The sequence below is a fragment of the Takifugu rubripes genome, chromosome 1 (assembly GCF_901000725.2).
Source record: "Takifugu rubripes chromosome 1, fTakRub1.2, whole genome shotgun sequence".
In the NCBI taxonomy this organism is placed as follows: Eukaryota; Metazoa; Chordata; class Actinopteri; order Tetraodontiformes; family Tetraodontidae; genus Takifugu; species Takifugu rubripes.
Genome location: NC_042285.1, coordinates 21215524 through 21230592, shown reverse-complemented (window position 1 = coordinate 21230592; position 15069 = coordinate 21215524). Strand labels below are relative to the sequence as shown.

Here is a 15069-nt window from a genome sequence, read left to right as displayed (position 1 = left end):
ACGTGTAATACTGATGTAAAAATGAAATCTAATAACATATATTAATCTTAATAAATGTCTATTCAAATAAGTTTGTACATTATTCATTTTGAGTTTATTTCCGATTAAAAACACAATCTATTTGCCATGTTCATGAAGGCTTATTTAAATATTTTTTTCATAAATCGGCAGTTTAAATACGTTGAACCTCCGCTTCCATGCAAACACTTACGTGTAGCGCCCTTGTATTTATTTATTTATTTATCCCATATGTCCTTGGATCACCTGCTGATTTTTACTGTGACTGCTGCACACAAAACACAATACTAAGGTGGAGCTGTTGAACTGAATGTGATTTTTTTGTTAATGTTCTTTCAAAGAAACTAAAACTGTCAATTAAGTCTTATGTCACAGGCTTTAGATCACTTCCTTCCCCTTTTCGGTTGAGTCAATAAATCCACACACTCACAAAATGTTTAGAACAAGATGTCTCGTCAGCAGAATTAATCACTTTTTGCAGGGAGTGCATACAGATACATGCAAAACTGACCCATGGCCTGTGAATCCACTTTGATTTTGAGTATTTATTCTGAGTTCAGTCCATAATGCCTTTTGAATTTGGATTTTGACTTTTTGTTCTTACATTTATTTGCTCTAAATTTTTTCTACGAACTGAGGAAAGATTTTCAACTGAAAAATGTTCTTCATCGAGATATCAGATACTTAAGTGACTTTATTTTTTAGAGCAATGTATTTTTAACATTTGTTTTTCATGAAATGCATATCCAAATCCTGTAATTTGTTTAATGTTTAACATGAACAATTTGGCATCTATATAATCAAATATTTATCAAATTTATCTCAGAAAATGTACACATATTTTTGGTTTATTTAAATCTAAATTTTCTTTAATTCACATTTTAAAATATACAGTACCTTTTCATCTCATTTATATGTTCATATAATTTTATACCATCTATCACAAATTGATGGAATGGACTGTTTTCAAAGGTTCGCCGTGTTTAATAAAAAATCCACCAGATGTCGCTGTGTCCGAACGTTTCCTGCAGTGACATATAAATTTTAGACTAGAGGACATGAGACAAGAGGTCGTTCACTGTTTGTGTCTAAAACACGGTAAACATAAAAACCAAAAAATCAAATGGACTTGTAGATCTGGAAGTGCATGAAATAAAATTAAAACTCCACATAAACCTTGAACTTATAGGGATATTGTATGCACCATGATAACTATATGACTACTAAAAATATTACTGTAAATACTTTAGTAAAGATCTCCTTTCTATGAACAACTAGTGTTTCCTCATATGATGTAAATGCACTCAACATCACTTTAATATGGGTAACTAAATTTTTTTGTAGAGAAACTTAAAATATTTGTCTAATGCGATTCAGGTGATTGTAGCATCTTTCAAATTTTTCTTTGTGCATTTACACTATAATTCACTGGTGAGAGTTTACCACAACTCAAGATTTATTGTTAAGTAACACATTTGACATCACTTGAATGTGGGTAACTAAAAATCTTTCTAGAGAAACATGCCATTTTTGTCAAATACGATTCAGGTGACTATAGCATTCTTTCTTTTTGTGCATTTACACAATAATTCACAACTGCGAGTTTACCACAACTCAGGATTTATTGTTGAGTAAACTTGCTCTCTAACTTGTAACTCATCTAACTTGTAACTGTTAAACAGAATCATTAAAACATAAAAAAACACCAGAGCATTTTTTACAGAAAGTTTATCGCTCATGACCTTAATTATGTGTAATGCACCTCAGTTCCAGCACTCTGTTTTCATTGTTCACAGCACTGACATGGTTATTATCAATAAAGAGACGTGATTTTGTGGCGTCAGAGAATGAAGCAAACAATAGAATTGGGCCATGGCTTTAAACCTCAAACAACACCTGTGAGGGAATAGTCAGGTGCGTGCTTTCCCACTAATGGTTAACAACACATCCTAACCAATCTTGAAGATATTCTAAACAAAGTTATGTTAATTGAATGGATGTTTTATTCTTATGAATAACTCTACAATTACAATAATATTTTAAGAAACAATTCAAACTCTTCATCCATTTGGGTATTTTTCTGAGCACAATAACTGACAGTACATCAGTGTTGTGAATCCCCGGAGGCTCTTAAAGTGGTTTCACCTGTTTTGAATATCACAGAGTTCAGAAATCTACCTCAGTTTAGATTAGAGCTGCCAACACAAACAAGCTGCTGCCTCTTGTAAACTCAGGCAGTGGAAGAAAACTGATTCCTGGCAACAGAAATCATCAGTCACCTATGACATATTTCCTTTTTCTGTAGATTAAAACATGTTGACTTTGTTCTTTTGGTCTCCTCTGGGACTGAATAGGAGGGGCATTGAGTGGCTTTTCAGAGACCTTAGACATTGCCAAACAGCATGGGAAAGTTGTGGATTTCAGTACACATTTCAATGAATTTTGACTTTAGACAACATGAATTTAGACAACATGTCTCTCAGATGGGAGTTGTGTCTGTAGATAACAGTGCATTAAATATAAAGTGAATGCAGAAGTTTCTATTAAAATGTAATGGAAATGAATATGGTATTTTATGGTATAACATGAAAAACTTTATTGTTGGGGTGTTGAAAATCAGGGATAGCTTAAAAAAAGCATTTGTCAGAAGGCTTACAATGAATGTTCCTGCTTCCAAAACCATCAAAATCAACACAATAATTCAAGCAAAACTACAATCGGGCTCCTCCACTTCATCTGAGGTTCTGCATATCCTCTCCGAAACACTGGGGGTTCATACACACCGGCACCAAACAATCACACAGTCACACAATGAGTAGGGTGGTGACCTCCTTTCTGCATTGTGTTCATGTCTGTCTGTCAAAAGCATGACCTTATCTCGCATCCATCAGTAGCTTCTCTGATTTCAGCCTGGATCAAATCACAGTTCACCAAAAGCTGCAGGTATAAAAACGCAGAGGAACACAGTTGTTTCGAGCACTTCATCTTCTTATTGATACCTTGCCATTGGAGAAGAGGAAAACAGATATGGTAACTCGTTTCAAAAGCTTTATTCTTTATTTTACCTATAAATATTAGTTCATTAACTGAGGTTGATTGTGATGATTTTATGGAAAACATTGCAGAATAATTCCAAATTCATACAAATGTCCCTCTCCATAGCGTGAATGTATTTCAGTTCATGTTGGCCAAGCTGGGGCTCAGATTGGCAATGCTTGCTGGGAGCTGTACTGTCTGGAACATGGGATCCAGCCAGATGGACAGATGCCCAGTGACCGGACCAATGGAGGGGGAGATGACTCTTTCAACACCTTCTTCAGTGAAACTGGAGCCGGGAAGCATGTCCCTAGAGCTGTGTTTGTTGACCTGGAACCTACTGTGATCGGTCAGTGAGAATATTAATGTTAAAAAATTGCTGACTGATTGCTGACTGATTAAACACTTAGCATCTTTGATTTTATTTAAATGATTCATTTTTAAACAATAGGAGGGGCTTTAAGTGTAGTCTTCTGTCTCGATGTGTCTCCAGATGAGGTGCGTACAGGAACCTACCGGCAGCTATTCCACCCTGAGCAGCTGATCACAGGGAAGGAAGATGCGGCCAACAACTATGCCCGTGGACACTACACAGTGGGCAAGGAGCTCATCGATGTGGTTCTGGACAGGATCCGTAAACTGGTAAGACAGTCCGATAATGACAAACCTACATGATTATGGTGTGGGTACATTTTTTGTTCAATTTTAACATTTTTTTAATTACAGTCAGATCAGTGCACGGGCCTTCAAGGATTCCTCATCTTTCACTCCTTTGGTGGGGGCACTGGTTCAGGTTTCACCTCACTGTTGATGGAGAGACTCTCTGTCGATTATGGCAAAAAGTCTAAGCTTGAGTTCGCCATCTACCCGGCACCCCAGGTCTCCACTGCGGTGGTGGAGCCTTACAACTCCATCTTGACCACCCACACCACCCTGGAGCACTCTGACTGTGCCTTCATGGTGGACAACGAGGCCATCTACGACATCTGCCGCAGGAACCTGGACATTGAGAGGCCGACCTACACCAACCTTAACAGGCTCATCAGCCAGATAGTGTCCTCCATCACGGCCTCCCTTCGCTTTGATGGAGCTCTGAATGTTGACCTGACAGAGTTCCAGACCAACCTGGTGCCCTACCCTCGTATCCACTTCCCTCTGGCCACTTATGCTCCAGTCATCTCTGCAGAGAAAGCCTACCATGAGCAGCTGTCTGTCGCTGACATTACCAACGCCTGCTTCGAGCCGGCCAATCAGATGGTGAAGTGCGATCCTCGCCATGGTAAATACATGGCCTGCTGTCTGCTGTACCGTGGCGATGTGGTTCCCAAAGATGTCAACTCTGCCATCGCAGCCATCAAAACCAAACGCACCATCCAGTTTGTGGACTGGTGCCCCACAGGCTTCAAAGTAGGCATCAACTACCAGCCTCCCACTGTGGTTCCCGGAGGAGACCTGGCCAAAGTGCAGAGGGCCGTGTGCATGCTGAGCAACACCACAGCCATCGCTGAGGCCTGGGCCCGTCTAGACCACAAGTTTGACCTCATGTATGCCAAGAGAGCCTTCGTCCACTGGTATGTCGGGGAGGGAATGGAGGAGGGAGAGTTTTCAGAGGCCAGAGAAGATTTGGCTGCCTTAGAGAAGGATTATGAAGAGGTCGGCACTGACAACATTGGGGAAGATGATGAAGGAGAGGAATATTGAACATCCTTAACCTTACTGTTAAATAGTACAATTTATACTTCTTGAAAAATGTTTTCTTGAAAAATCTTGACTTACCAATTGTTAGAGAAGTACTTTCTGAAAATCTGATATTCAATGTAGAAGTTGTGTAAAGCATTTGTATTTTTAACACCTAAAGCTGAAGTCTCCCATGTTCAAGCCTCTCTGGTGGACTGCATCAGGCTGAGAAACTTTGACCAAATCCTCTCTTTGTGCACCTCCCCCCCTCTGTCCCATCCATGTGGAATGTTAGTTATGAAAGGGCTCCTATGTCAGTTTCTATACACCATTCAGCTGTGAATCCGAGTGTGGAAAAAAAACGTCCCAGCTCACTGGCTGTTGTTTATGTTACTCATACTCAGACAGGGGCCTACAGCAACAATACGATCTCAGTTATGAATCAGCTCAAGGACTGTTGAATAATCCCACCAAGAAGATGCCACAAAATGACTTTCATATCTTCTCCTCTTTTTAAAGTTTTGTCTCTTTTTAGTGTCCCATATGATCATTAAAGCCACTGTCTTAATAACCAGGCTAGTGCTCGATTTCAATAAATATTAGATGTGAATGATGAGGTATCAACATGCATGTTGATGAATGCAGTGAATGTATAATAAAATGTATAATTCTACCTGATAGAATTTATGTTGTTAATAAAATATATTTACATCAATCTCTGAATGTTCCCTCATTTCAAGCACAGTGTGAGGTCAGGAACAATGCCAAAGCCTTTTTTTAAAGCACAGGAATCATAAAATGGCAGACATTTTTAAAGAACTGCCCTCTTTTTCTTTAAAAAACAGACCTTCCCTTCTGCCAATGAACTCTGCAGCTGTGCTTTCCATCCTGCCCCTTCCACATCATCGCCTGGCTATATAAACACCGACTCTCCCTCTCCTACGCATTTCTGCACGGTGTCTGATTCCTCGACGTCAGCAACAGGACGAGCAGGCAAAATGGTGAGTAACCGCTCTGCTGATGCTGTCTCATTCTCTTTTTTCCTCAGCCTTTCTGCTGTGAATAGCAGCCTCTAGATTAGTGATGCATATAAAGCTTTATCCTCTGGGAATCCTCTGGTGTTTAGCTGTTTCTATGCAGAGAAACCTTGAGCACAGGCCTGTTCCTGGATAGGTTTCTGTTCATGCTGAACCTCTGGAAGTCAGATGACAAATGCTTATTTTCTTTGACTATTTTTTTTGACAAGTTGGTTTTAATCTACTGTACCAAGTCTTAAAGCCCAAACTATTAGAACTGCTAGTTCTAACCATGTTTCTTTATGGCTGTGCAGAAAAAAGGAGTGATTTGGCAAATCCAAGCTAAGGAATTTAGGGGATAAAGAACAGAAAAGAGGAGGGGTCCGGCCTGCCGAAGTGGAAGGGACCCGGCTGTATAAGCCATACTGCAGCTGTTGGGAGGATATGATTTAAGAGTGAAGGAAGAGGGAATGAAAAGCCACCATACTGACTCTCACAGCACGTACAGATGGAAACAATAAGGGGAGGAGAGATGAGAGGAAAGGGAGGATAGACACAATAAAAAGCTTAGAGGGGAGGGATTTCCAGCTTCTTTGAGCATTGCCTTCTGCTGTCCACTGCTCCTTGGTTTGAGAGGGACTCCTCAAAATGTGTACTCAGTCAGAAGTTGAAAGATTTCACAATTCAGCTTTATTTTGTATCTGTGGTTGCAGGATTTTGGTGTAATGGTTTAACATTTTAACTGAATGTAGATACTGACTTGGTTGATCAGATGAAAACTTTGACCTTCTACCACAACACGTATCCATCGGCCTGTCTTCTCTCTATAAAGTGAAGGCCCAGATGACTTGAAACGTTAACTTAAGGTTCAAAGAACAACCCTGGTTGCCATAGACCCTTAATGAAATCTTGTAAAACCCATATTTAGATTGATCAGGTGACACAATTTCACTAAAAGTGACCGAATCTTTGGTTTAGGATGAGATGCTCCCTCAAAATGAAGGGTTTCTCTGAGGAATTCGGTGGTGGGCCAGAGATTAGTGGTTATGATGCAGAAATTTCCAGATGAAAATAAACATCTCCATCTGAGTAACGCACTTTAAAAATGTTCCCTGTCAGGGAAAAAAAAGACAGGCTCAGAAGATCTGTCGTCTGACTGCTTTCCTTGCTTTTCTGCAGCGTGAGTGTATTTCCATGCACGTGGGCCAAGCTGGTGCCCAAATGGGCAATGCATGCTGGGAACTGTATTGTCTGGAACACGGGATCCAGCCAGATGGACAGATGCCCAGTGACAAGACCATTGGAGGGGGAGATGACTCCTTCAACACCTTCTTCAGCGAGACCGGAGCAGGGAAACATGTTCCCAGAGCCATTTTTGTTGACTTAGAACCTACTGTGATCGGTCAGTAAAATTTACTGTTTTAATTAAAATCTGCATGTCAGACATTTGTGTTTGAAAATTCCAACAGTAACTTGCAAGAAGCAAATTTTTTTGTCAATGGTTCATTTTCCAGATGAGGTGCGTACAGGAACCTACCGGCAGCTATTCCACCCTGAGCAGCTGATCACAGGGAAGGAAGATGCGGCCAACAACTATGCCCGTGGACACTACACCATTGGCAAAGAAATCATCGATCTGGTTCTGGACCGGACTCGTAAATTGGTGAGGGTCTCATAGGTGTGGAAGAGAAAATGCTATTGTAGTTGTAGTTGATGTGTAACTTCATTTAATTAAAAATACATTTTCATGATAGGCTGATCAGTGCACTGGCCTTCAAGGATTCCTCATCTTTCACTCCTTTGGTGGGGGCACTGGTTCAGGTTTCACCTCACTGTTGATGGAGAGACTCTCTGTCGATTATGGCAAAAAGTCTAAGCTTGAGTTTGCCGTATACCCGGCACCCCAGGTCTCCACTGCGGTGGTGGAGCCTTACAACTCCATCTTGACCACCCACACCACCCTGGAGCACTCTGACTGTGCCTTCATGGTGGACAACGAGGCCATCTACGACATCTGCCGCAGGAACCTGGACATTGAGAGGCCGACCTACACCAACCTTAACAGGCTCATCGGCCAGATAGTGTCCTCCATCACGGCCTCCCTTCGCTTTGATGGAGCTCTGAATGTTGACCTGACAGAGTTCCAGACCAACCTGGTGCCCTACCCTCGTATCCACTTCCCTCTGGCCACTTATGCTCCAGTCATCTCTGCAGAGAAAGCCTACCATGAGCAGCTGTCTGTCGCTGACATTACCAACGCCTGCTTCGAGCCGGCCAATCAGATGGTGAAGTGCGATCCTCGCCATGGTAAATACATGGCCTGCTGTCTGCTGTACCGTGGCGATGTGGTTCCCAAAGATGTCAACTCTGCCATCGCAGCCATCAAAACCAAACGCACCATCCAGTTTGTGGACTGGTGCCCCACAGGCTTCAAAGTAGGCATCAACTACCAGCCTCCCACTGTGGTTCCTGGAGGAGACCTGGCCAAAGTGCAGAGGGCCGTGTGCATGCTGAGCAACACCACAGCCATCGCTGAGGCCTGGGCCCGTCTAGACCACAAGTTTGACCTCATGTATGCCAAGAGAGCCTTCGTCCACTGGTATGTTGGGGAGGGAATGGAGGAGGGAGAGTTTTCAGAGGCCAGAGAAGACATGGCTGCCCTGGAGAAGGATTACGAAGAGGTCGGCACAGACAGCGTGGGAGATGAGGATGAAGAAGGTGAGGAATACTGAAGGGAACAGTCATCACAGCTTCATACCCCTTGTTCCAATAGCTAAGATGAATGTGCACATTCCTAGCAACACCATGTTAACTCTGCTCTGCTAATAGTACAGTATTCAATAAAAAAGTAAAAATCTGAAATGAGTGTATGGTCGTCCCATTCTTTTGGGTGTTTGTTGGTCTTAAACGTTCATATGTTAATGACAATTGTTACAGGAAAGTGTGAAAATGTATTTAACAATAAAGCTTTAAACCATACGACTTTTAAGGAAATATTATTCTGCTTGTGCCGGTAAAATATGGTTTCTGGCAGTGCCTATGGAAATTTTACTACACATTTAAATAACTGACCTTGCATTTTTAACTACAGATAGAGATTTCAGCATCCATATTTTCCTTGATATCACATTTATATGCAACAGCCGTCCATTTACAATGAAAGTTCTAGTTCGCTGCCTTTGCCAGTCTTTATTCTACAGTTGGCGATGAGGTACAACCCCCCCCCCCCCAAAAACAATAGGCTGTGCTGGCCTTTTCAGCCTCTCTGCAGTTTCTGAGCCAACAGAACCAGCTACAGCATAGTTGTGTTGGTGTTTGTTGGTGTCCTCCATTGTTGCACCCAGCTTTCATTAGAATCTGTGCCATTCTTTATTACTTCAGAAATATATAGGGTATTTGAAATAGATCATATGCACATATGGCTGTGAAAGTAATCAAATTCTTACATACATTTCCATGTTCAAGTCCAGGCCAACATTAATAGTATTGTAATCTCAATCAATAGGTAGTTGATATTCCACATTCATTTCCCACAGAAAGACCATAATTTCAACTTTAAACTTAATTAGACAGGGGGGAAAGCAAAGAATAATAATCATGTAGTTAGAAGTAGAACAGAGGGAAAGTGGGAATACAGGTTCATTTCGTCTCCAACTCGGCTTTTTCTCTTCTTTATATTTCGTCTTTAAGCAGTTACTGTTCCTGTCAGCGGTGTCTGGCACAGTTGCCCATATCAGAAGGCACTCTCTGATATAGTCACTATCAACTCCCTTCAGAATTGGCTCCCTTCGACTTTCAATCGAAATCGAAAATAAATCAATAAACGCAAGGTTATTGCCCAACGCATCTAAAAGTATTAAGCTAATTATCTTTCGTCATAGTTATGTAACATTTACATTTAAATACATATTTTAAACCCTATAACTATAAACTATGACGCTATAAATATCTATTCAGTTTTGCAGCCCAACGACACACAGCATTTTATCACGTTGCATCGCTGGGGAAACAGGCGAACGTCGTTGGTGACGTCACCACACTGGTAAGTTCTAGAGACCTGAGTGACGTAACGGCTGGATCTTTAAACAGCGTGCGGGGCTAACGGGGCTAAACTGGCCGCTTGTTTTACCCCGCAGGGACCACAGAGCAGCAGAGACACGTCCCGGACTCTACTGCAAACACACTATCCCTTGTTGTCCAGAGGAAGGCGAGATAAAGAGGATTTGTCTCTGCGGCTGTCACGAAGAAGGACAGGGGGGCGTATTCGGGAGCTGTCAAAACCTGCGGAGAAAATAAAGGCTAAAAATCCGTCGGTAGGTCAACAGTTTGTTCTGAAAGCGGCGACGGCCGTCGGTTGACTCCCACACGCCGAGAAACGTTGTTAACAGACGTAATGCTTTTGAATACAAAGCCCACGTGAGGAGGCGCCTTAAACTGTATGTAAGTCTGCTATTTTTTATAAAGTAGTCGGATTCCGTAGACCTGGAATTCGTTTCGTAATAGAAACAATATTGCTTTGACCACATGGCTGTTCCCTGAAGAGTAAAGTGGGTTAAATTTATTTGTGGTGCCTCAGTTTGGAAGTTCCCCGCGGTCCTGGAAGTGCCCGTTAATGGGATTGGCGCGGCCGTCAGCATGTGGCTATAATAGAACACCGGTCAGGGGAACTTTTAAAGGGCACTGGGTGTTGTTTTAACAAGGACAGTGTAAACACAAAGCAAAATGTTCGGTGCCCAAGTTAACTTGTGTGTATGTGATCACGGGCTAATTTTAAATGTATTTAATTCAAATTCATACTCAAATAGCAAGCTGATAAAGCACCAATCAGCTGATTCTGACGTCATGGAGATCCTCAAGCTCACTCTGTATGTAAATAAACATGGCCGTTGTATTCTTTAGGATAAATTATAGCGTTCAACTGCTAGAAATATGACAAATAACAAACATACTGACTAATTTAATTAATTTCTAAACTATATAATAAACTTGGTAATCAAACAATTAGTAATGTTGAATAGATCCCAATGAAACACCTGCTACACCATGAACGTCTAATATGCTAAGACAATCAGTCATAATATCTCAGTTTGTCCTAATTTTTATCAACTAGTGTCCAAAAATGATATGGAATTTAAGACTTACGTCAGATATTTGTTTGTCTGAGGGTTATGTATGCCGTCACAGAATATTACACATTTTGACTCTGTTTGTAAAGACTTATATGTATAATTGCCTTACCCTTTCCCTTTCTTTTGCCACTCCTTCCATAGTTCATTTGTATGTGCAGTATCACCCTTTACTTTCTACTTAGGTAATAAACAAAAAAATCAAAAATGTATTTATAACTTAAATCTTAACTGTATTTTACTTCCAGGGGTGTTTAGGTGACCAGAATCAACATGGTAGATTACTATAATGTCTTGGGAGTCTCCAAAACAGCCTCTCAGGAAGACATTAAGAAAGCGTGAGTACTGTGAAAGTATCTAGCGACTAATTATATTTTTAACAATCAGTGTATTAATATTAATACTTCCTCAGATCATTATGAATTATAACATTTATTATGGTTTGTTGATACAACTCCTTAAATGTCCTATACTTCCTTTGCTGAGTTACTGTATTTGCTCAGTTACAGGAAACTGGCACTGAAATGGCATCCAGACAAAAACCCAGACAATAAGGAGGAGGCAGAGAAAAAGTTTAAAGGGGTGGCCGAGGCCTACGAAGTTCTTTCTGACAGTAAGTCAGTAATTAGTAATTTATGTGGGTATAGGCAGGACTGTATCCTGAATATTTACCAGATTCTATCTTTCTAAGTGTGGAAATTTTTGTTGTAATGTTAAATTTCATTCAACTCCCTCTTCAGAGAGTAAACGTGAGGCTTACGACAGATACGGAAGTGACATACTGCGAAATGCAGGTAAGTAACCATTGGTCCATTCACCTGCTCTGACGTAATGTTAACCAAACCTATTCAAAGGCTACTTTTGTCCCATTTTATTCATCTCTCTCCCACCTCTCTCCTTCCATCCATCTCATTCTTTTCCTGTCATTCTCTCTCTCTCTCCACAGGCTCCTCCAGCTCAGAATTTTCTTCAGATCTCCCAGAATTCACCTTCACATTCCGCAGCCCAGATGAGGTGTTCAGGGACTTTTTTGGGGGCCAGGATCCCTTTCGTTCCTTCTTTGGTATGACCTACATACAGTAATAAACATGCTTGAGAAGTTATAGAGGTTTTTTTCTATTCACACCATTTCACATTCTGCCAAACCAGCAATCATTTTGCCAGTAAAATCTGCTTTGATTGAATTTTGCATAATTTAAAAGCAGAATTTCTGTCTCTCAGATGATTTTACACCCTTCTGTGGTTCATCTCATGTTGGACCCAGTCGCTTCTTTTCTTTCCCTTCAGCTGGAGGTAAGAAACCACAGATAATCAGCATCATCCAGAGAATTATACTCTTGTTATGTTTATTATCTCATATCAGTAGTCAGAAAAGACTCAGGGTCCGTAATGATCCTTCAGAGTTAATCGATTTGATCTTCCCTTCTTTCCTAATGATGTGCTTTTCAGTGGACTTTACTTCCTTCTCCTCGTCCATGGGGGGTATGGACAGCATGGGGGGAGGGACGGGCAACTTCAGATCAGTTTCTACTTCCACTCGCATCGTAAATGGCAAGCGCACCACCACGAAAAAGTATGTAAAACTGATCAGATGTCCCATTTACCATCATATCTCACATTTACTCTGTCTGTGTTTGTGTTAACCCAGGAAAGTGGGACATATATGATTAAAGTTGACATGTGAACATGTTGAAGTCTTAAATCTCCTCTACAGAAGAAGCCCAGACAAAATAAGCAATGATTTCAATGCTCCCATGTATCTGATTCCCCACCAGGATAAAGGAGAATGGACAGGAAAGGGTCGAGATTGAGGAGGACGGTGTCTTAAAGAGCGTCCTCATAAATGGTAAGACTGCACACTGGCGTCATCAGGACAACTAAACTTTAAGCTTTCTCATTGGTTTCTGTGTAAAGTGCTTAATGCAGTAGATCCACCTCTCCATGAACCTTTCACGGCGAGGCCTCACACACACTGTTGCGGGGTTGTTGTTTCCAGGCGTGAAGGATGACATGGCATTGGCTCTGGAGTTGAGTCGTCGGGGGGTACAGCCCCAGCAGTTGCCCCAGAAGCCACACATCCACAGCAGACCCTCTGACACGCAATACTGTGACCCTCAGCCTTCACCCGCACGCCGCTCCTTTAGCTCCGCCCCCTTCTTCAACTACCGGACGGAGACAAGCAGCGAGGACGACGAGGACGAAGCCCTGCAGATGGCGTTGGCCTGCAGCCTGTCAGAAATGGAACACCAGGAGAGAGAATCTATTATCAACACCATATCAGGTGCTGCGAAAGGGGCCAAAGCAGGGAAGGACCAGGGTGATGGCCGCAGAGAAAGCCATGGTTTTAAAACTAAAAGCACCACTGTCGTGGTTAACGGCAAGGTTGTTTCAGAGGAGAGGGGTGAGGAGCGCAATGTTAGAATTGTTCCAGAGCCCCAAACCAGGCGCGAGATGGAGGAGACGGGCTTCTCTCACGAGTCCCCCACAGCCTCCAGCAGTTCCACACCCGACAGTGAGCAGAACCCTGAGCTAAAAACCAACAACAGTGAGGCAAAAAAGAAAAAGAAGTGCACCTGCACTGTGTCCTGATGAGGAAAGTAGGGTTTGGGGAGCTCTATGCGATCCTAACCTCAGGGTTTCCAGGCTGACACACTTAAAATTGCACAGTTTAAAGAAACAAAAGCAATTATTGCTCTAAATTTTCTCCATATGACTGAAAATTCTAATAATGCATTTACACAGTCCGCAAAGTTTAATTGTCAGATTATTTATTTTAATTCCCTTCCTCTTTATATATGCAGTTCAGTCTGAGCAGGAAGGGTCAAGAGGACACACGTTGCAATTTGGTATGAAAATGCCTTGCCTTTAACGCACAATCAAGTTTTGCAGTCACAGCCATTTATTTATAACGTACTATAACATCAAACACTTGTTTTACAGTGAACACAATTTACCATACATATGACAGTATTATTTGTTTTTTACTTTTAAAGATTTAAGCGATTGACTATGAGCTCATTCAGTGAGGCGAACGCCGAAAATGTGCCAAAACGGAAGAAAATGTAGGAAATAGATAAAAAAAAGTTTTCCTCCAATAGTGCTGCCTGCGTAAATTTAGGAGCCATTTGACATCACCTGACTGACCAGTTGTTCCACTGGAGCTGCCCAGGGTGCCAACACCAAGTCGCCTTTTTTCCCACCTTATTTTTAATATTTGCGATCTTTCAGTTGAGGGGGAAAGAGCGTGCAGTCGTCTGGACGCCAACCTTTAAAAAGAAAGACTGATTTCTGCTGAAAATGTCACACCTGCTCCAGGTGTCGCCTTCATGTGGACAGTTAGCAGAATTATAGAAATATGTCTGTTATATTTTATCTCTCCCAAACGACTGTTGGATGTTAGGAGCTAAAGAGGACGGAGGTCTTTTATAAGTTCATTTTGTACGTTTTATGTGTACGGATGTGCCATGTATTGCTGTTATCTCTAGACTGGGATGATAATAAAGACAAGACAGGCCAACTAAATCTGCTTACTGTGCTTACGTTTTTGTTTTTTTTAAATACTCAAATCTGTGGAAAGTTATTTCTTTATACATTATTGAGGCATACTAAAACTCTGCTGATCTCATGTGCATTAGCCAAGGAAGACCTTTAAATGGCCCTGTGGGTTCATCTGTGGCACCTACCAATATTGTCGTTTTTACTGACTGGTAGCAATTCTCACATTTGCTGCTTCCTGTTTCAGACTCAGACTTTGAGGCCTTTACAAGTTAACCCTGAGTGGTGCTGCTCTGCATGGGACAGCTCTGCCCTGAGGTAAAATCCAGTGTGAAGCACCTTTGAAATGATGTTCGATACGGTTTAGACGGAGTTTTGTCAAAGTCCTGATATGACTGATGATGGTTGGGTAACGTGTCCTATACTGTGTCTGCTCTTACAGGTCAGTTCCCCATGATGCACTTGTCTCCCTGCTGAACACGGCACCTATCAGAAACTTAAAGAAAGCTACAAATGTTGATTGTATGTATGTGTGAGAATGTGTTTGCGTGTTCATACAGTAGCTGACTGTGGAGACGGACGACTGGAAACTTTTTACTTAACAAGTCAAGTAAATTATTAAATTATCTTAACACAGTTATTTTAATTACATTTGCTCGTCTACAGACTAAGAGCAGAAAATAAAGGGTTTTGTCCGTAAA

The 15069-nt window shown here is 41.5% G+C and overlaps 3 protein-coding genes across 7 annotated transcripts; all 3 read left to right on the top strand.

Annotated features, from left to right (window-relative positions):
- The first annotated feature begins 3030 nt into the window (after positions 1 to 3030).
- Positions 3031 to 4770, top strand: LOC101067442 (tubulin alpha chain-like). Its single transcript, XM_029832915.1, has 4 exons — positions 3031 to 3048; positions 3181 to 3403; positions 3548 to 3696; positions 3781 to 4770. The coding sequence occupies exons 1-4, from the start codon at positions 3046 to 3048 to the stop codon at positions 4753 to 4755; spliced, it is 1350 nt and encodes a 449-aa protein (XP_029688775.1). The 5' UTR covers positions 3031 to 3045; the 3' UTR covers positions 4756 to 4770.
- An 819-nt stretch (positions 4771 to 5589) lies between these two features.
- On the top strand, positions 5590 to 8726 carry LOC101067523 (tubulin alpha chain). Its single transcript, XM_029834239.1, has 4 exons — positions 5590 to 5732; positions 6927 to 7149; positions 7262 to 7410; positions 7502 to 8726. Exons 1-4 carry the CDS (start codon positions 5730 to 5732, stop codon positions 8477 to 8479), a joined length of 1353 nt encoding a protein of 450 aa, XP_029690099.1. The 5' UTR covers positions 5590 to 5729; the 3' UTR covers positions 8480 to 8726.
- Positions 8727 to 9807: 1081 nt separating this feature from the next.
- Positions 9808 to 15069, top strand: dnajb2 (DnaJ heat shock protein family (Hsp40) member B2). Of its 5 annotated transcripts, XM_029834256.1 has the most exons (12): positions 9810 to 10060; positions 11122 to 11211; positions 11377 to 11486; positions 11614 to 11667; positions 11820 to 11936; positions 12095 to 12166; positions 12323 to 12446; positions 12649 to 12719; positions 12870 to 13154; positions 13675 to 13719; positions 14616 to 14686; positions 14811 to 15069. In XM_029834256.1, the coding sequence occupies exons 2-11, from the start codon at positions 11147 to 11149 to the stop codon at positions 14642 to 14644; spliced, it is 972 nt and encodes a 323-aa protein (XP_029690116.1). In that variant the 5' UTR covers positions 9810 to 10060; positions 11122 to 11146; the 3' UTR covers positions 14645 to 14686; positions 14811 to 15069. The 5 variants fall into 5 exon arrangements, with proteins under 5 accessions (XP_003962049.2, XP_029690116.1, XP_011609138.2 ...); XM_011610836.2 differs by lacking the exon at positions 13675 to 13719 and having other exon boundaries at positions 9811 to 10060; XM_003962000.3 differs by lacking the exons at positions 14616 to 14686; positions 14811 to 15069 and having other exon boundaries at positions 9808 to 10060; positions 12870 to 14386.